Genomic DNA, 22,364 nt, shown 5'->3' with positions numbered 1-22,364 from the left:
CATTCGAGGAGCACACAAAGACACCCAGGGGGGCAAAGTGAAGGGAAAACAGCAAAGAAAACCAGCTGGACAGGGTAGAAAGTGTGTGAAAAGGACCAAAAATGTATCCAAAAAAAAATCACTACACTCATCCATTAGCAAGTTTCACAAAACTGGGCCCAAAGTATTAATTGCAACCAGTCAAAACCAGAAGATCAAACCAAAAAGGTTAGAGACGGCTTTAAACGGGAGGTGTGATTATAAATATTTAGTAGTGTTGTCTCCTGCAGCGCCGGAGGAGGTCTGAATTTCCTGAGGGGCCGAGGACCGACTTGAGAGCACCAGGCAATCTAATGGCCTTTATTGTGAATTAATAAAATGAGAAGAATAACTTTTAGACCCAAATCTAATCATACTTACTGCAAGCAAATAAAAAGAGAAGGGCGAGGAGGAGGGCATTCATTTGTAGACTGGGGCCATTAAATCCCCAGCCAGGAAAATATTTCCGAAGACCCCATAGAGAGACAATGCAAACAAAAAACCCAACAGAATCACTGCAAAGAGTAATCGTCTTGATTAAGTTTACTGGGGTAAGTTAAATAACTACCCCTTAAAACACAATTAGGTAAATTATATCACTGTAAGCTTTTTCCCGAGCAATCAAATTAGGTGCTTTTCAGAAAAGATAATAGAGCTTACTCTCAAAGTGAAAAATCTAATTTAGAACTTATCACTCAATTTACAACGCTCCTAGAGGGTGCTATACTGATTGCCTGTGCACCTCGTGGATGTTCCAGAAGTGTTCAAGGCTGTTCAAGGCTGTCTTCCATCCTATGCTTTCCTAAGAGTTGATCTTTTAGCCATACTTGTACCCTGCTAAGCCAGGGTGTTCTTCTGAGACTCTGTCCGCAGCTTAGCATCCAAGAAGTACAGGTGTACCTCGGAGAGATCGCAGGTTCGGTTCCAGACCACCACAGCACATTGAACATCGCAAAAAAAGTGACTCAAGTGAATTTTTTGGTTTCCCGATGCACACAAAGGTTAAGTTTACACTACACTGTGGTAGCCACCAGGCCAAGAAGTGACTGCACTACCACAATCTAGAAGGCGACAGGCCTAAAAGATAACATACATACCTGAATGTACAAATACTTGCTAAAAGAATGCTAACCATCATCTGACCTTTCAAGGAGTCAGAATCACGGATCACCATAACAAACAGGAAAATGAAGAAGTCTGAAAACTCGCAAGAATTACCAAAAGGTGACAGAGACACAAAACGAACAAATGCTGTTGGAAAAATGTCACCAACAGCCTTGCTGACGCTGGGTTGTCACAAACCTCCAATCTGAAAACAAACAACGAAAAACAAAGAAGACACTAAAAAAGAAAAACAAACCCCAAAAAACAACCCACAGCACTGCAAAGCTCAGCAAAACAAAGTGCAATAAAACCGTGTATGCTTGTAAGTAACTTTCAGGGCAAGTGCTAACCTGCCCATGCGCGCCGCGTCCTCCACAGGCCACAACTATGCGTATGTTTCAACAAAGCCTATTAGCATGTCTCTTGCACATTTCTTTTTCCATCTGCAAATACTTCCCGCGAGGAGAGCAGAAGTTATAAATCAAATGGGAACATTCTGGTCCTCTCTATTCCCTGGACCAACCTACAGTAGTTTAAGTTTTAGTGTGGAATGGAATTTTAAGTTAACAGTAAAACTATCTCCCTGGCAAAAAAAAAAAAAAAAAAAAAAGGCTGAGCACGCGCACACAATTCTCAGCGACTCGATGAAATCAGAGAACATGCCCTTCGGTGCTCTCACCAAAAACGACACACTATTATCATCTCCTAGCCAGGGTCCCTGAGGTCCCACTTGAGGATTTTAGCCACACATGGCTCTGCTGGGCTTCCCACACCAAACAGGACTCAGAAACTGCTTCCCGGTCCACTCAAGCATCATTTTGTGGCAGCTGGCCCAACCCGGCCATGCTCGGGGTGAAAAGATCCTAGGAAGGGAGGGCACAGAGCAAAGGGAAGGGAAGAGCTTTGGAAGCCAAAGGAAAGCTCTCCAGCTTTTTGTTTTTTGTGTTTTTTTTTTTTAACGTTCATTTATTTTTGAGAGAGACACAGAGTGTGAGCAGAGGAGGGGCAGAGAGAGAGGGAGACACAGAATCCGAAGCAGGCTCCAGGCTCTGAGCTGTCAGCACAGAGCCCGACATGGGGCTTGAATCGGGGAGATCATGACCCACGTCAGATGCTTAACTGACTGAGCCACACAGGCACCCCTCTCCACCTTTACCGAAAGCCCTCTGTCAGACCCCACCCCAGACCTGTCAATCCGAATGTGCATCTGAAGAAGACCGCCAAGGTGATTCCCGTGAAGTGTGAGAGGGCGAACTAGTAGTTTCCTAGGCTGTTGGGAGAGTTCACGTTTTAGTAACAAAAATGTCACTAGAATTGTTTTTAAAAATGCAGAAAAAACTGGGGCACCTGGGCGGCTCAGTCAGTTAAGCCTCCGACTTCAGCTCAGGTCATGCTCTCACCATTCGGTTGGTGAGTCTGAGCCCCACATTTGGCTCTCTGCTGTCCGTGTAGAGCCTGCTTTGGATCCTGTCTCTCTTCTCTCTTCTCTCTTCTCTCTTCTCTCTTCTCTCTTCTCTCTTCTCTCTTCTCTCTTCTCTCTTCTCTCTTCTCTCTTCTCTCTTCTCTCTTCTCTCTTCTCTCTTCTCTCTTCTCTCTTCTCTCTTCTCTCTTCTCTCTTCTCTCTTCTCTCTTCTCTCTTCTCTCTTCTCTCTTCTCTCTTCTCTCTTCTCTCTTCTCTCTTCTCTCTTCTCTCTCTCTCTCTCTCTCTCTCTCTCTCTCTCTCTCTGTCTCTCAGCCAATACCTTCCAAAGTTACCATAGTCAGGCTTGACCAGGACAAGGCCACGCTCTGTGTCTTTGACCCTGATTCCTTCCAGAATCTGTCCCTGCCCAGTTAAGGAGTAGCTTTTCCTGTCCTGGGGACCAGAACCAGTTCATGAACTTGCCCTAATCCCTGGTGAACACACCCATATGTCCCACAGCAAACTTGGGATGTGGGGAGAGGAAGAAGTCGGTCAGGAAAGAAAGATACTAGAGTCCTCCACCACTCTCAATTCTTGATCCCGGTCTGAACCCAATTCTTTCCATCTCGTGTCACTCTTCTTATATCTTAAACCCTGTAATTCCTACACAAATCTCCAAGCTAATTATACTTGGGAATGACAGAGTGGACAATCCAAGACCAAGTATTTGATGCCCGATGGAAGGAAGATTAGAAGTCAAAGTTGAGAGCTGCTTTCATGTTTAAGTGCATGTTATTCTGGTTTAGTTCTTTCTAAGCCCACAATCCCTAAATACTGTCAACAGTGACCAGAACTACTGGCCTGACCAGCCCATGCCACCTCTGCTCACGGAGTGCTATGCAACACTGCTGAAGTCTACGCTTAAAAATAGTTACATTTAACGTTACGCGTTTTTGCTGCAATTTTGTTAAAAAGAGGTGGGGGAAGAGTTAAAAAGAAAACACGAATCGGGGCGCCTGGGTGGCTCAGTCGGTTAAGTGTCCACCTTTGGCGCAGGTCATGATCTCACAGTTCGAGAGCTGGAGCCCCACATCTGGCTCTGTGCCATCAGCTGGAAGCCTGGAGCCTGCTTTGGAGTCTGTGTCTTCCCCCCCCCTGCTCGCACTCTGTCGATCGGTCTCTCTCAAAAATAAAATAAACGTTAAAAAAAAAAAGAAAAAAAAAAGAATTCTCTTTGGGATCAAAAAATAAGTCCATAAAAAAAGAAAATTCTACTAAAAATCTATTTCACGGCACTTGCACGAACCGAGTTACATCAAGTCGGGTGCACTGTTTAAACACTGTTCTCCTTTTCCACTTCATCTTAAGAAGTAGGCACAGAAGCTACAAGGAAGGGAATCCTCATCTGGAGGAAGTAGGAAGGGAAGAGGGACAGGACAATGGCAAGACAGACAGACCAGCTCTGCGTGGGATTGGAAACACTGAAGCAGTGCCTGACCCAAAGCTGGGCAAAAGTCACTTAGCCTGTCCTTAGTTTATAGATCATACTGTACAACCCGAGAATGTGATGAGAAAGCAACCAGCCCGGGGAGCAGCACGGCATCCATGCTGGCCGTGACCGTCAGACACGGGACCCATTGGCCGTCTCTGTCCGTTCCCTGCAATCCACACCTACGAAACACGGCTAGGTCTTTACCACCGAATGCTGAGCAACTATTCAAGAGTCTCCGATGAGAAAGAAACTGAGGAACCGCAAAACAGCCCAGGAACATCGCTGTTTATCAAGCCAAGAAATGAGAAACGTACCAAGCGGACGATCTCTGAGAAGTTTCGATACGCGAGCAGCCCCCTGGCCTTAATCAACTCAACACGGACACCGAAGCTTTTGTTCTCAACAACCTTGCAGACCAGATTCAGAACCTGTGAGCTTTAAATACTGGGCATTATGACCCCCTTCTCTCTTCAGGTCTTAAATCTTTTTTTTTTGAGTCCTTTGGTCGTACTGATATACTTAGAATATAGTAGTAAAACAAGTAGGTTGTTTTTGGACAAAGACCGTATTCAAGACCTGACAGAGGCAGATAAAACAGGAGTGCATGTCCATTGTGACTTAAGTAACCATATGCTTTTCCAAGTTTTTCTTTTGAAGTTTACCACTGGGTAAAACCTAGTTTTATCCAAGTCATCGACTTGGGATACAAACACTATGACACCTCTCCTACTTTACAATTAAACTAACAGCGATTTCTACTGTCACTTACCAAATAACTGCTTCCTATTTTACAATCGTTTGCTGAATAGTTGCCCTCTGCCCTGATTTTCAGGATATTCAGTGTAGCCTTCTTAAGACTACATCAACCTCTATTCCTTTTTTTTTTTTTTTTAAAGTCCAAGGTAATGAATATATAGTGTAATAATGGTTTCAGGAGTAAAATTTAGTGATTTGTCGCTTACACATCACACCCAATGCTCATCCCAAACAAGTGCCCCCCCTGAATGACCATCACCCATCTAGCCCATCCCCCCAGCCAACACCCCTCCAGCAGAGGTCTTAAAGGGATCCCTCTGTAGCATTCAAATTAGTTTCCTTTATAAAATAGAGACACCAGCCTCCTTTCGCAACTGCCCAAATGTAATATTCGGTTTCTGAATTCACCTGTCTGTTTTCAGTGATACTACAGCCTTCATGTTACACTAAAGAACGGGGAACCAGAAGCAGCCCACATTCTCACTGGCAGACGGGTTATTTCCAACCCTCTCAGGAATCTCAGAATTTTAAGGGAAAGTGGAAATGAAACCAAGATGCACGTATCAATGATTGGGCAACTTTTCTCAAATGCTTGCACCCCTGTCCCTTCTGGATCCTTTGGCAGGATTCCCGGGGGAGAGAATCAGCCAAGTCTAGCGCTTTTCTGCCCTGCACTGGCTAGAACACCGTGTGTGTTCCATTTGGAGAATTGGACTGCATCTCACACGCGACGGTGTATGTTACACGTTCTTTCCGGGATTTGGTGTTCCCACTTCGAAACAACTCTTTAAGGTATGGAGGGTGGGGGCAGCGAACACGCATGCTCTAGTGGAAGGCAACCCCGGGAGGCGGAGCACGGGCACCCTGAAGGCTGCAGGTCAAGCTCACCTGACCATAGTCTGTCCGGAAGACGACGACGCCCTCTGCGCAGGAATTGACAGTACTCGGAAAATGCTGGCCATTTTCTCTCAGCCAGACCCGTGTCCCCTGTAAACAAAACACACAGGATTGAACTAGGAGTTTGGACTGTGTTTCGTGGCAAATCACCACTCTCGAAATTACTGACTACAACATTCCTTTGCGGGGGAAAAAAAAAAAAAAAAAAGGTTTTAAGAAGGAAATGTTTTTCTCAGACAAGAATGGCTCCCCGGGAAGCATCGTCCCCAGCCTTCACTAGACCCCAAGCGTGACCCGGTGTCCCACCAGAGAATGCGGAGGAGGGAAGGAGAAAACGGTACGCCCCGTGCTGCCGAGACACAAGCGCTTTACGTGGACGATCTCGGTTTCCCTCACGAATGCCCCCCGAGGCAGCCACTGTTGGCAAAGTCAAGTCGGAGAAGTGAAGACCTGAAGGAATAGTAGCAACTAGCCCAGCATCACAAGATAGAGAGCACTTGACCCGGGCAGTCGGGTTCCAGAAACAAGTTTAACCAGGTCGTGACAATGCTGCACCTCGTGATGAAGACTCTTTGGGACCTGCTGGCTCCCATCTTCCCAGGGCCACGCCCCACACACGTGCCCACAAGGAGGGCATCAGAACACCCCACTGACTTCCGGCTGCTACCAGATCTAAGTGTCAGATGAACTCTCCAAGGGAGGGACTAAAGTTTTAGTAAAGATCAGAACCCAATCCACAGGTGACAAGTTTGCTAGGAACTCCAGCGTTCCAGATCCCAGTGTTAACCCCGGGGGTGCTTTTTTTTTTGGTGTTGATTTTATTCCCATCTTTTGTTTCCCCACTGGACAAATGAAACAAGCATAGTATTTACCTTTCCAATGATGAATTTCCTCTTCCTTTGATTTCACAACATGAGAACCACTTGTTTCTAAGAACCAGTGATAAAAGTCTGAAGGAATCACTGGGGGGGGGGGGTTACCGGTCAATTTGTAAAGAATTATCGCTATGCTGTACGCCCACGTGATGGAATGAAACACTGACCTTTAATACCGCATGAAGTTATTTCAACTGAGTTCAGTGTCCTCAATCCCAACAAAATTGACAGTAAACGAGCACACCCTTAGGACACAATGTGTTAACGTGGAAATGCTATACCTAAGTTATCACTCAAAACGGCACATACAAGGGCGCCCAGGTGGCTCAGTCGATTAAGCATCTGACTTTGGTTCAGGTCATGATCTCACACTTCAGGAGTCTGAGCCCCACCTTGGGCTCTTTCCTGTCAGCTTGGAGCCCACTTCGGATCCTTTGCCCCTAGCCCCCTTCGGCCCCTACCCAACTGGTGCACACAAGCTCATGCTCCCTCACTCTCTCTCTCTCTCAAAAATGCATAAACGTTAAAAAAAACTTTGTGTAATAAAAAAAAATGGTACTTACATCGAACAGCTTTTTCTAGAACTTTTAACCTCATTTTATTGGTCTACTTAATTTGTTTTGATTTCAAATGTTAAGTGAAATATTTAAAATATGTTACTTATAATTTATTCAGCTTGCAGTTTAAGGGGCTACAACTGGCTTCTTGATAGAGCTGGTAGGGGATAAATAATATAGAATTAAATTCATCATGGGGAGCCTGGGTGGCTCAGTCGGTTAAGCGGCCAACTCTGGCTCAGGTTATGATCTCGCGGTTTGTGAGTTCGAGCCCCATGTCGGGCTCTGTGCTGACCGCTCAGGGCCTGGAGCCCGCTTCGGATTCTGTGTCTCCCTCTTTCTCTGCCCCTCCCCCGCTCATGCTCTGTCTCTCAAAAATGAATAAATCTTAAAGTAAATAAATAAACTTAAAAAAAAGAACACACAGAACATCAAGTGGGAGAAGTTCCCATCTCCGCATGCGTCAGTCACATACCTCTGATTGGCGGTTCGGGCTGAGACACAGGGAACGCCAAGAATGACACTTACAGCGGCCTGTCCCTCCCGATTTATTAGCAGGCCGCTGCTTCGAAAAGGAATATTTACTCCTGGCATCCTCTAAGACTGTCCTGTCAAATATCACTCCATACCGAAACCACACCATCTGTAATGACCTAGAAAAAGATTTCCAAGTGCCTGAACTATTGTTTTCATCTTTTTATTTTTGTGAAGATTTATTTATCTAAGTAATCTCTACACCTAACATGGGGCTTGAACTCACGACTCAGAGATCAAGAGTTGCACTCTCTACTGACTGAGCCGACCAGATGCCCCATTTTATTTATATATATATATATATATATATATATATATATATATATACACACACACACACACACACATATATATAAGAAAGAGCATGCGTGTGCAAGTTGGGGAGAGGAGCAGAGAATCAAGTAAGCATCACACCGCCAAAGGACCTGATCCCAGGACCCTGAAATCACTACCTGAGCCAAAACCGAGAGCCAGACATGCAACCAGTTGGGCCACCCAAGTGCCCCCCGCCCTTTTTTTTTAAAGTAGGCTTCACGCCCAGCATGGGGCTTGAACTCACAACCCTGAGATGAAGACCTGAGCTGAGATCATGAGTCAGACGGTTAACTGACTGAGCACCCAGGCGCCCCATCTTTATCCCATTTAATTTACACGTCAGAGACTGCAACATTTTAAAGCTCTGAGATACCTACACACACACACACACACACACACACACACACACACACACACACGCATTCAAATGGAAACTTTCAAAGTTCTATAAATAGAGAACTTTTACTCATTAGGTACAATCATGAAATCATAAACCACAGTCGTTCCTCCACCCTCCAAGTCCTAAGTCCAAAAGCATTGCTTGCTAGAACCGTCACCTGCACTATTTTTTTTTCCTGACATCAAAATGGATTTCATGTGCTGCCCGATTATTAAAATTGTCTGTCAGGGGCGGCTGGCTCAGTTGTTCAAGCATCCGACTTTGGCTCAGGTCATGATCTCACAGTTAGTGAGTTCGAGCCCCGTGTCAGGCTCTGTGCTGACAGCTCAGAGCCTGGAGCCTGCTTCCAATTGTGTGTGTGTGTCTGTGTGTGTGTGTGTGTGTGTGTGTCTGTGTGTGTCTCTCTCTCTCTGTTCCTCCCCTTCTCACCCTCTGTCCCTCTCAAAAATAAAGATTAAAAACAATTATTTTTAAAAATTATCTGTCTGGTACGAATCAGATATTTTGTCACGAGACATTGCCGAACTCGTATAAATTGTCACAAGGATGAACACAAACCTCCCGACTTCCAGGGGCTATACGGCCACGCAGACTCTTTCACTGGCTGCGGTGGTCCCTCCTACCTTCTCAGGTGAAGGTACCATAAAGCCCTCTGTTGACACAGTCCTACATGATCAAACACACAGTTCACCCTCCTTAGTCCAAAGGTCTTTTTCAACAGGTGTGAAGAGCTGCTCATAAGCAAGTTCTAGGAAATCCGCCCAGACTGCCAATAGGAAGCTCACGGCCAGTTCCACTAGACCTACAGACAGCAGCTGTCTGCCACAGGTAGGAAGGGAAATGCATGTAAAACGTTCCCTTTGTTCCTTGGAAAAGCTTACACCGGCAATGTTCGTGAAATCAGACCTGCAAAGCAAAACCAAAGTAGGTATTTTTCCATAGATTGTTCTTGGTGGTTTCTCTGAGCCCCCGAATGTTCTGCTTCCATTCTATTCGAATAGAACACATATGCCCAGGTCCAGTAAAGAGGCCACCCACAGGCATTTAAAAATGAAGTCACAAGCAGACATTTACCAGACCATCCAAGTTGGAGTGGGGAAGAAAAGTTTGCCCACCACATGCAAGTCATTATATTCTGTCATTGTTAAATAAGGCTGATAATGTACAATATGGCAACCTAGCATACGGAGAAAGCTCACAATTGGAGTTTAAAACTGTCTTTAAAAGTCTGATCATAACATATACATTTTATTAAAACTTGGACAAGTTCCCATCCTGATCTCTGAGACGGATACGTGTCGAGTTTAATAGCTAAAAATTTTCCTGCGCATAATCAATCACCGGTAACATTTTTTTACCATACAAAGCACTTGCTCAAAAGTTCCCATCTCCTTTGATCTAGAGCAATCCTGTAAGGTAAGGAGGCAAGTAATACCATCCCTTCTTCAAAAGTGAGGTTCCTAGGGGTTCCACTTTCCATCACCAACAAACGATTTCCTGGATAGGATTAAAAAAAATACTATCGGTGTTAGTGAGGATGTGGAGAAACTAGGGAGGATGTAAAATGGTACCCCCATTTAGAAAACGGTTTGGAAGTTTCTTAAAAAGCTACACACGATCTTGGGGCACACCTGGGAGGCTCAGTCAGTTAAGCGTCTGACATTGGGTCAGGTCACGATCTCGCAGTTTCTGAGCGTGAGACCCGCATCAGGCTCTGTGCTGACGGTGTGGAGCCTGCTTCAGATTCTCATCTGCCTCTCTCTCTCTCTCTCTCTCTCTCTCTCTCTCTCTCTCTCAAAAATAAATAAAACTTTAAAAAAAAAAAAAACTAACCACAATCTTACCCCAGGTTTCAACAACTCACCCTAGAGATCTACCTCCTTGAAAGAAATGTTTCAAAAGTCGTGCATGCAAATATTTGTAGCAGCATTTTTAATGGCCAAATACTAGAAATCATTCAAATGACTATCAACTGGTATAGAGACAAATAAAATGTAATGAATCCATGCAATGGAACTCTTCAGTAATAAAAAAAAACAAAACAGCAAGCCACTGACAGAATAATCAATAAGGACAGATCTCAGAAACATTATGCTAAGTGAAAAAAAGCCACACACAAAACAGTTCATAGTGCAGGGTTTCATTTATATGGCATTTCTGGAAAAGGCAAATCCGTGGACACAGAAAGCAAAGGAAAAGCTGCCCGGAGCGAAGTGTGGGAGGGACACTGACCACGAATGTGGAAAAAGGGAGCCCGGGGGTGACGGAACAATTAGAAAGCTGGATCATGTGGATAACCTTGCAGCTGTATAGATACACCACAGCCCCTTCAAATGTGGACATGTCATTGGTGAATTTTATTGTCTGCAATTAAACCTTGGTGATTTCAAATCATTAGGAAAAGTTAATTTCCAAACCTATATACTTCCCAATTGTACACGCACATTCTTAAGCATTCAATAATGGGAAAAACCCAATCGCGTCTCTGTAACTGGGCAATCAGAGACCAAGAAACATACACACACACACACACACACACACACACACACCCATAAAGATTCAGGGTAAGGGCTGAAACTCCGAAGATGTGTGTTGAATTCAAGCCCCTGCTCTCTACTAATGCCAACAAGGGGGCTAAGTGGCCACGCTGGAGACTTGCCCAAACAAAAGAGAAGACTGGGGTAGAGCATATCGTTGTCTCATGGTGCTCAGGTATTAGCCCCTCACCCTGGAAGATGATTCTTAATCTCCCGCCTACTGCCGACCTGGAGTGCCTCCTCCCAGGGCAAGGAATTTTATCCGGCTTTTCCCCCTGACCGCGGCCATGCGAAGTCGCCTGGAATTGTTACCTCCTGCTCCTTGACGCACACACAGTTTGCTGATCCCTACTTTAAGCTAACGAAGATAAAAATCGCCAGCACAGATTTCAACCTACTGTCACCCTTTTCAAAACTACCGCATTTCTCTTCTGGTTTTAAAAATGATTTTCTCTTCTGAACTCTGAAAACACTTAAGTTTAAAAATAAGGTAGGGAAACAACCCTAAAAAGAGGTAACGATGATAGGCTTTAAATACCATGCTGTGTGGCATGTTCTAATTACAGAGTCACAGAAAAGAGAACATTCTTTACCCAAACACACAACTGAGCCTTAGACCCAGAACAGAGCACCACACCCACTTTTCTCTTGTAAGTGCTTACTTGGACTGTGTCAAGGGCTACACTTCAGGATTCTCTAAGAACCTACACCATAAAATCACAATGTGTTTGGAAATTTGGTATTTTTTTTAAAGACAAAGGGGACAAATAATTTTGTAACGGCTACATTAATATGGCTATTTAAATCTGTAGTAAACGCAGCAGCCAAAGGAAAGTTCTGTTCTTTTGCCTGCAATGATTTTTTTTTTTGAATGAGAGGAACACGAATAGGGGAGGGGCGGGGGGGGGTGGGGGAGACAGAATCTTAAGCAGGCTCCACACCCAGCACAGTCCCTGACGAGGGGCTTGATCCCACGACCCCAGGATCATGACCTGAGCCAAAAACCAAGAGTCGGATGCTTGACCGACTGAGCCACCTGGGTGCCCCTCTAACCTGGCATCTTCTAAGGTGTCTAACGTTGAAGTCGGGGGCAGGGCAGGGGCCAGGGGACCCTGCTCCTGACGATACTGAATTCCAGAAACTGGATGTAGATAACATATCATAGTATCAAGGACTTAAATGGCACGTTTTCTCCATTTTTTCAAATGGAGATATATTTGACACGTGACATTAGCGTCAGGTGTATGGGATTCAATATTTGCATATATTATGAAATGATAAACACAGTAAGTCTAGTTAACGTCCATCGGCACACATGGTTGCAATTTTTTTGTGTGATGAGAACTTGGAAAATCTCCTTTCTTAGGAACTTTCAAATATACAATACAGTATTATTAACTATGGTCGCCATGCTGTACGTTACATTCCTAGGACTTAACTCTAACTAGAAGTTTGTACCTTTTGACCTCCTTTACCTACTTCTCCCATCTCCCCCCACTGCCCCCCACAAACCATTGAACTGCCCTCTGTATCTATGTTGTTTTTTGGGGGGGGGTGGGATAGGGGTTAGATTCCACATATGAATGAAATCCCTCCTGTTTTACAGTCAATGGTTTTTCCACTGGAAGTAGAAACAACTCTTCAACATATTTTTTTTTAATCCTTCTATTCCAATCCACCTTAAAAGACACATGGCTTTTATAACAGACCAAATGCTAATGCGAGCTCCTCAACTCGGCACTCGCGACATTTTGGTCGAGGTAATTACTTCTAGGGGGTGAGGGGACTGTCTTAGCTGGAAACCACCAAGCCAGAGTCATACAAAGTTCTGGAGCCACAGCCAAATTAGAGTTTTTAAAAACCACTCATCGTCCGTGACCTAATTGAAAGCAGACTCCATTGTCTACATTCTAAGAATTTCCACCACCTCCCAGAGTAGGATCAGCCCCAGATACAGCAGACCTGGGACAGATCTAATTTCTGGTGACATTAGAGCAGGTGCGTACAGAAGGGAGGGGGCGGTGAGAGCCTGCCAAGTGCCGGACAGACATAAGGAAAGAGGTCCAGGAGGCAGACGGCTTGACGATGGGGTTAGAGGGACACTCTCCTTTTCCTCCCTCCGTCCAGTCTGTTTTGTTTTTCATGTGAATTACAGCTGACTTTTGACGCTTGTACACAGATGCTTGAACTGTACAGACAAAAACCTGTCCTCTGTGCTCACAAACCCCAACACAAAACTTGCCAGAAAGCTTGGAGACGGTGCAGACAGGAATGAAGAGAGGAGCAAAAGCCCGTGTACAAAACGAGCGTGGGAAACGCGGCACGGACACAGCAGAGGGGGCAGAGCCCGCAGATTAGAAACACACGGGGAAGGTGAAGTCTACGCCGCCTCCCCTCCAGAGGTGGCCCAGGAGGGGGCCTGGAAATGCGGTGGAGAGGCCGGGGAGACCACGGTGTCCTAGCATCCCCGCCGCGGGGGTTGGTCTCCCCACGCCCTGGCCACACAGCACGCACAGTGTGGGGCCCACGGGGTGAGTGATCTCGGGCTCACTGCCTCCCCTCGTGACTGCAGGGGCTCGGACCCGAGGCTGGCAATCATTTCTGAACAACCGTACCAGATTCTAAAGAGGCTCGCCGCAACCAGGCTCTAAGCGGAACCCGGGTGGCATTAGGCTCATGTCCCAAAGGACATGTCAACCAGGGGCCGAGGTCAGTGCTCCACCCTGCCCCGGCTGCTGAGGAGGGCCAGGGAATCAAGGGGGGGCTCAAGAGAGAAACGTTGAGCATACAGCCCGTGATGATGGAAACGTGTGGCTTGAGGACCCCAAGTCTGTCCCGCTTTACCGCTGGCTGTGGAATGGCGATGCCTTTCGTGTTCCATACGGGCAACCCCGACAACCATCGTATGCCCACCAGAGCTGATGGGCCACTGGATTCCAGAGGAAAACGTGTTGCTGACATTCTGCTTCAGACTCAGAGACACAATCCACCCCCGTCCCCCCGAACCCTAAGATTTTGCCACAAGGGTTAAGTCACTCCACAGACAGGCCGACCCAACTCCTTGAGGATATTGCTGAAGTACTGTATATTTTTATAAGAAATGTATGCCAGCTATGTGTATGTACATTATATTTGTAACTTTCAGCTACATCATCCACGTCATTATTAACACCATTTCCTGGCCTCACCTATGGGCCTGAGACCCATAGGCAGACATGCAGTGTCTCAAACAACGCAAGCACATCTTTAACAGTATGGCTGCAAAGAGAGGAACGTGTGCATTCATGATGCAAAGTTCACTGACAATCCGTCCCATGTCTTTAGATAGGATCCCATGCCCCCACCTGCCAAGAATCATGAGGCACTCCCATTTTTTCCTGTTGTCCTGCCCAGAGGGTCAAACTCTGTTACCCCCATCGGCTACCTGGACGGCAGCTTCCTTGCAGAGGATCACATGAAAAGTACACAAATGACAGGAGGTAAAAAGCAAGGAAAAGAAGAAAACCGTCCAGGAAAAAACTAACCTTGGCTCACTCTTCCCCAGATACAGGTACAAAGGCTCACTGGTATCCCCCACTCTCGATTCAAAGTCAAAACCGAACAAATGGTGCTGAAGAGCAAGATGCCTCAATTATGAACATGTGATGCCATCAAGAGTTCATTCCACGGTTACAGGGTTCCGACCTTGCCAACCGATTCAGCCCTGATTTTATATTCTATTTTTGTCTACCTTCTTTACAATTCCTTAAGATGGCTTTTTTTTAATTTAATTTTTTTTAATGTTTTTATTTATTTTTGAGACAGAGCATGAGCAGGGGAGGGGCAGAGACAGAGGGAGACACAGAATCCCAAGCAGGCTCCAGGATCCGAGCTGTCAGCACAGAGCTCGACGCAGGGCTCGAATTCATGGACTGTGAGATCATGACCCGAGCTGAAGTCAGACACCCAATCGACTGAGCCACCCAGGCGCCCAGATTTAATAAAAAAAAATTTAATATTTTTGAGAGAGAGAAAGAGAGAGAGAGAGAGACAGAGTGTGAGTGAAGGAGGGGCAGAGAGGGACAGGGAGACACAGAATCCCAAGCAGGCTCCCGGATCCGAGCTGTCAGCACAGAGCCTGACACGGGTCTCGAACTCACGAACAGTGAGATCATGAACTGAGCCGAAGTCGGACGCTTACCCAACTGAGCCACCCAGGTGCCCCAAGATTTTATTTTTTAAGCAATCTCTCATACACAACACGTGGACAGAATTCATGACCCTGAGGATTAAGAGTTGCACGCTCTCGTGACTGAGCCAGCCAGGCACCCCCTTAAAATGGCTTTTCGGTTGCTCTTTTAAACTACAGTGACTCGAAATTATCTCAGAAACCATTTAAATCTGAGGGTAATGAGACATCTCCAAGTTGCTGAGCTAATCTCAAACACTGAGAATCCAAGGAACAAAAATCAAACTAGTCCATCTGTTAGTTAATCGTTTATCACACAGCCAATACACGTTTAAAAGAAAACAAACCAGCGCTAAGCAGTTAATACATCTGAAATGTATTCATCCATCTATAAGTCACTTAATCCATAAGGCCATCCATCCATCCACCCACCCACAAGTCCATTCACCCTATAAACATCTTTTGAGGCCCCTATTATGTACCAGGCACTATGAAAGGTTCAGCAGAAACAAAATCGCTGCTGCCCCCGAGAGCTTACAATGTATCCAAGAGAAAGTTTTCCTTTTCTAATACCTTCCCCATCGACTCTCTTCCAAAGGAAATAATAATTACAAGGAGACCAAGACAAGAGAGACAAAGGAGCAAATGGAAGAAAGGACGCGTAGATTTTATAAAATGCAGAAAACTGTTCTGGTGCTAAGAACTCTCAAACACTACTGAGGAATCCTCCCTAAGGGACTTAAAACTAAATTCCATTCTTCCTTCCAGTGGAAACAGGAGGAGATACAGAACAGAAGGGGTAATAAGAGACCATCACAAGACGCTTGTACTCTTCATGGAATAGAATACCAGACATCCTTTACCACTTATTCCCTAGAGTTTATGGCCCTTTCCTAATCTTGACCAGAATAATTAAAAAAAAACAAACAAACCTACAGATAAAAACTGATAGGATCATCTTAATGAAATCCTGTCCTGGCTGCTATCTATTTTTAGGGGGAAGAAAACCCCTCCAACTTACTTGGAACAGGACTTTGTCAGCATTTCCTAAAAACAAATAAACCAAGAACACAGTAGGAAATAAATAAACTTAAAACAGCTATCTCTCACTTCTGTGGCACACACAGTGATTCCTTTGCAGAATTTTGTTAAATTTCAAAAAAGCTATTTTTCATACAATCATACTTCCTGAATTAAGAGGTGCTTAAAAAAAGAATCTAATCGGGGCGCCTGGGTGGCTCGGTCGGTTAAGCGTCCGACTTCAGCTCAGGTCATGATCTCGCGGTTCATGGGTTCGAGCCCCGCATCGGGCTCTGTGCTGACAGTTCAGAGCCTGGAGCCTGCTTCGCATTCTGTGTCTCCCTCTCTTTCTGCCCCTCCCCCACTTATGCTCGCGCTGGTTTACAAGCGTGCACGCTCTCACTCTCTCTCAAAAATAAACATTAAAAATTTTTTTTAATTTTTTTTTAATGTTTATTTATTTTTGAGACAGAGAGAGACAGAGCATGAATGGGAGAGAGTCAGGGAAAGGGAGACACAGAATTGGAAGCAGGCTCCAGGCTCTGAAACTGTCAGCACAGAGCCCGACACGGGGCTCGAGCTCACGGACTGTGAAATCCTGACCTGAGCCGAAGTCGGATGCTTAACTGACTGAGCCCCCCAGGCGCCCCCCCCCAAATTTTTTTTAAATAATTTCAATCAATCAAAAAGGCAGATTATATATTGGCAAGAATTCAGAGAAACTAGAACCCACATACGCTGTTGGTCAAAAGGCATAATGGCACAATTGCTCTGGAAAAGACTGGCAGTTCCTCCAAAGGGTAAACATAATGCTTCCGTATGACCCAAGAATCCCACTCTGAGGCATATAACCAAGCGAAATGAAAATATACGTGCACACATCAAAACCTGTATACGCGTGTCCACAGCAGCCTTATTCACGACAGCCCCAAAGTGGAAATAACCCTCATAGCCCATCAACTGATGAAAAGATTTTTCGATGTGTGCCCCATCCATTCAATGGAAGATCGTTCAGTGATGCAAAGGATCACATTACAACGTGGATGAGGCCCGAAAACATCGTGCCAAGGGGAAGAAGCCACAAGGGACCACACGTTGCCCGATTCCATTTCCGTGAAATGTCCCGAAGATAAATCCATGGACGTCGAAAGCAGGCGGCTGGCTGCCTAAGGCTGGGTGAAGGTAGCGACTGGGATTGGGGAGGGATAGCTAATACACGTGGGGGTTTGGGGGTTTGTTTTATTTTTGTGGGTGGTGAAAACCTTCTGGAATCAGCAGTGACGGTTGTGCAAGTATTCGTATATGCTAGTATTAATATATACTAACGTACTTGCACGAGTCATTAGTGAACATGCTAAAAACCACTGAATTGTGTGCTTCAGAAGGTGGATTGTAGGAAATGGGAATTACGTGGCAAATCAAAGAGGAGAGGAAGAAAGGCCAACCAGAAATCCAGGCGGAATCACTTCTGACTTCATTCCCTCCCTGGATCCAACTACCCCACGGCCATCTACACCCCCGGCCTCCCTCACCCCATACATACGTCAAGAAAGCCTTTTCGGTTTACAACTGCTTTTCATTGAGTAGCTTTCACAGAGAGGTATCAGTTGCCATCTTTGTAAATGCATGAATGTCATGACTTTCGGGAGACATCCAGAAGGCAATTGACTCAACAAGAAACTTACGCAGATGACCACAACCGGGTTTTATATGCTTTCCCCAGAACATCAAAACCATAGTTATTTCAGTGCTTTGACTGTTTGATGTAGGACAGGATTTAGGTCATGAGTATGAACAGGAGGCAGGAATGGGTTGGTTTTACTTGCTGTTGAATCTCCAGCACCTGCAACAGGGCTGGACATCCTCAGGGAGGATGAAGAATTCATTAATTCGCTCTCAATTGAAAACCCTACCCGAGTGCTCTGCCCAGTGCCCAGCAAATGCACGCGCCATCTGCTAGAACAGTGCTGTTCACAGACATGATGGACCGCAGAGGGTTTCAGTACAAAGTCTGAGAAACCCCACTGGATGCTCCCTAGAAGGTGTGGACTCAGACGTGAATGAGCTGAGGGACCATCCAGCTTGTCTGTGACACAGGGTACGAGAGGACACGGGATGGCGTTGACATGGCTTACGGAAACGCTCCAAAGCCACGGGGCTCTTTGACCCATCGTGGCAGCACCTACATCTGGGGCCTTGCAGGCACCTTCGGGTCACATCTAGGGTGGCTTTCAGCCATCATATTGCTTTCACAACTGGCTTTGGAAAGCCTTGCTAGAGAATCTAAGAACGTGCAGGCCTAGTTTAACCACGTAAACCAACCTTTTCTCCAAAATTACAACTTTGGATGCTTTTCAGTTGCAAAAGACTTAAAAGTAACTTATCAAGGGGTGCCTGGGTGACTCAGCTGGTTAAGCGCCCAGCTTCGGTCTAGGTCATGACCTCACCGTTCCTGAGTTCAAGCCCCGCATCGGGCTCTGTGCTGACAGCTCAGAGCCTGGAGCCTGCTTCAGATTCTGTGTCTCCCTCTCTCTTTCTCTCTGCCCCTCCCCTCACGTATGTTCTTTCTCTCTTAAAAATAAACATTAAAAAATTTTTTTAATTAGAAGAGAATAAAAATAACTTATCAAGACAAACTACACCCACCAGGAGAGTGATGGGGGTGGAGGCTGAAGAGGCCAGAAACATTTTTAAATCACGTAAGTGCCTGTATTTGTTCTACTTGCTATATACTGAGATTTTCTCTAAATAAAATTATTTCTCTCCTATACCAAAGGCATTTTCATTTCTCTCCATATTCAATATCTTCTTGGGTTCCACAGAGATCTGGGAAACAGAATGACACTTATTAAGAAAGGTAGCATGGGGTGCCTAGGTGGCTCAGTCGGTTAAGAATTTGACTCTTGATTTCAGCTCAGGTCATGATCTCAGGGTTGTGAGATTGAGCCCTGGTTCAGGCTCTGCTCTGGGCGGGAAGCATGCTTGAGATTCTCTCTCTCTCTCTCTCTCTCTCTCTCTCTCTAACAACAAGAACAAGGCAGCATGTCTAACAACCCAACGGCAATGCCACTGGTAATTCAGGACAAGTTGAAGGAGATGCTCTTCCAAGGACGTGGGCCTGTGCACCTGACCGTGAGGACCAGTGAGGCATGAGGACACCAGGGCACCTACAGTGTGACAAGCCAGACAAGTTGTGGAATGGAATGGGATGTGTGGTTTTAACTGTTGTTTTAAATCAATTTCTGGGGCGCCTCAGTGACTCAGTTGGTTAAGCATCCAGCTTCAGCTCAGGTCATGATCCCGTGGTCCGTGGGTTCAGGCCCCGCCTCGGGCTCTGTGCTGACAGCTCAGAGCCTGGAGCCTGCTTCGGAATCCGAGTCTGCCTCTCTGCCCCTCCGCTGCTCGCGTTCTATCCCCTGTTTAATGGCCTTGACAGTTTTGGGGAGTGCATGTCAGGTATTTTGTAGAATATTCCTTGGTTGGGGGTTTTTCTTGTGGTTGGGCTGGAGTTCGGTGGTTTCCAACAATGGTTCAATCCAGGGGGTCCAACTGCTTCAATGGGAATCCTGGCTTTCCTGCATCTTGGCCACGTGGCTTGCAACAAATTAAACCTCTGTGGCTTTCCATTTCCTCCTCGATAGAAGAGGAACCCAACTCCCAGGTCACTGTGGGGATTAAACCAGCTAACCTGACAATGAAGGTGAGCGCATAACCAGAAATTCCCCATGAAGAGAAGGGGCCACCCTCCGAGTGAGCAACAATAATGGGGGGCCAGAGTCACAGTCCTAAGGTTACTTCCAGAAGCTTGCAGTCCAAGGGGGACAAAGTTTAAATAGAAACCTTAAGCTTGATGCCATAAGGACTCATCCGGGGATGTATACACGGAACCTGCACTTGGGGTAGGGGGGTGTTGACAAAGGAAGCAGGCCTCCCGTGGGCGAAGAACTGGATGGACTCCCCTAAGGCAGGTGCAAACCAAGGTGAAAGGGCAATTTTCTGCAAATCAGCCAAGCGCCAGTGTAGGCTAAGACAATGCAAAGTGGCTTACCCGCTCTACTTAATCTCCGTCCAGAAACTATTAACAGCCCCACACAACTGAACAAAGAAGGCATTCACCTTTGTCCGGCCCAAGAAAAAATAAAATCTCAGACTCTCCCGAGCAAAGCTCTAGAAACCGCAAAGGACTAAAACTACCTCCCCGCTTACCAATAAAATGTAGGCCAAGTAACATTGTTTCACAAACGCAACAGACTTTCTTCCAACTATGTTCTTACAAAAACAAGAAACAAAACAATACAGCAGCCAAGTCATTTTGAGGTATCGACTTTGAATCCCCCCCTCCCTTCAAAAGACTCTCCAAAACTTGGAAATTCTCAAGACGTCCTTGAGCAGAATCAACAGGCCGACAGAAGTGGGGGGGCGGGGCATGCCCTGCAGTTAAGACCCCCCACTGGGGTAGATGAGACTAAGCCAGGCCAGGGTGGGCTGAAGTTTGAGGCCGGCCGGACAAATCTGGCCCGATCCCATCGGGGCAGGTAACACAAAGCCCTGGGTCCTGAAGCTAAAGGAACGTTCCTCTCTGTTTCTCCTGGCTTCTCGTCAGCTTTATCCCTGACTCCTGGATGCCAGGCCCTGTCTGGTCCAGATGAAGGCCCTATGCCCCCCTTTCCACACCCAGGCAGCCACAACCGACCAGCGGGAAGAAGAGGCTCATCCCAGCAAAGGAGAGGTTTCCCAGCAAGAGACCAGAAGACACCTCCTAGGGATGGAGTCCAACAGCCCCCCCCACCCCCGCTCCAGCCTTCTAGAACCATTCCAGCCACAATTCAGGCACTCCTCCCCCAACCACCTCACCCAGTAAAAAGCCTGACTCATGGCCGGAAGCAAGGTCATGCATGCAATAAAACCCCTCAATGGTGAACCCCAGGCACAGGGGCTCCTCTTATAAAACAGAGCAGGACGGGAAGGAGGTTTAAGCAGGGCCGGCAGGAGGTCAGCTGAGGCAGGATGCTGCTCCCAAGCCCAACTGCAGACCATCCCCTGGCCCCCAGTCCCCCTGGCCTGGCTGCCCTTCTTGGAAGAATGGAGCCCATCCTCCACTCCACCGGCTCACGAAGGAAGGGAACCACAGGCAGAGAGAAAGCCCACGAATCAGGTGCCACAAACACCAGTGGCCAAGCCAACTTCCAGTAAACCCTCGTGAGACAGAAAACTGTGCAGAAGGGAGGCTCTCACCTCTGACTTTACAGCAGAATCAAACACCCGTGGAGCTCGTAAACCTGGACAGTGCCCAGGGACCAGCTCCAGATGTGCACAGCTGGCGTCTTCGGAGGCCCCACCATTGGGGCTTCTGGGCCCAGGGGGGGTGAGGAAGCGCTCCTTTGCCGGGCTAGTCCTCAGCAGGATAGGTGGTCACCCAAAGGAACGAGGGCTCCTTCCCTTCCCTCCCCCCTCCCAAATTCACCACTTCGGTGGCTCTCAAACCTGGTCTGGCTCCGAGGGAACGCTTGGGGCTCTCTTTGGAACCCCATGCAAAGCAAAACATCAGCTTCAGAGCACTGGGTTCAAAACCACCAATCCAAGATAGCTACTCCTAGCAGGGAAACCATTAGGTCTAAGCAAAACCAGGAAGGAAGAGCAGGAGACAGAGAGAGAGGAAGGAAATAAGGAGGTGAGTTAACATACATACCCTGTCCACACATGGAGCGCATCGCTCCTGAATAATTTACTACACGATGCTGGCATGCACCCCCCGCCCCGCCACCCCCTGGCCCCGCAGTATTCATTTACTCAATAATTAACGTCCGCTGCGATCCAAGTGTTTGTTTTGAAATTAGCTGAAAGTCACTTTTCAAAACATGTCATTTAAGAGCTATTTTAGAAGTCCCCACAAAACTGCACCTATAACACAGCCGGCTGGCTAAACATCACCTAAAAAAACCGTCCTCTATTAGCATTTACTTAGGGACTCCACAAATACTCCTCTATCATCATACCCAAGACATAATGCAAAACGCCTCCCCCGGGGGCATGAAACCAGCTTCCCTGGATAAATCCCATTAAATCAGTGTTTAAGCCCACAGCTCAGCTTTTCAAGTGGCAACGGGTCCCCCCTACAGGCTTCCACAGAATGCCCATGCGCTGTCCTCCCCTGCTAATGACACCAGGCAAACCGGAAGGCATCTTAAATGGTACCATCCAAACTCCCTTGTTCCCCATACAGATGCCACAGAGGTTGGTCCACAGACACTGGAAATCTAGAGAAGCGACCACTTACCTCCAAGGCCCC

At 46.5% G+C, this 22,364-nt stretch overlaps 1 protein-coding gene across 4 annotated transcripts in view; it reads right to left on the bottom strand.

Annotated features, from left to right (window-relative positions):
- MYO10 (myosin X) overlaps nucleotides 1-22,364 on the bottom strand; it is a 229,275-nt gene that overhangs the window by 173,759 nt on the left and 33,152 nt on the right. For 2 of the 4 annotated variants that reach the window (XM_023239408.2, XM_023239417.2), the window contains exon 2: nucleotides 5,661-5,759. The exons of 1 other annotated variant lie outside the window; for it this stretch is intronic. In XM_023239408.2, coding sequence (XP_023095176.2) covers nucleotides 5,661-5,759 — 99 coding nt within the window. Of the gene's footprint in view, nucleotides 1-5,660; nucleotides 5,760-22,364 lie in introns of those variants that run through there. One more of the 4 variants, XM_023239418.2, reaches the window with a different exon arrangement.

This window comes from Felis catus, chromosome A1, assembly GCF_018350175.1.
Source record: "Felis catus isolate Fca126 chromosome A1, F.catus_Fca126_mat1.0, whole genome shotgun sequence".
Taxonomy (NCBI): Eukaryota; Metazoa; Chordata; class Mammalia; order Carnivora; family Felidae; genus Felis; species Felis catus.
Note: the sequence above shows the minus strand (reverse complement) of the source record. Positions and strands in the feature narration are given on the sequence as shown.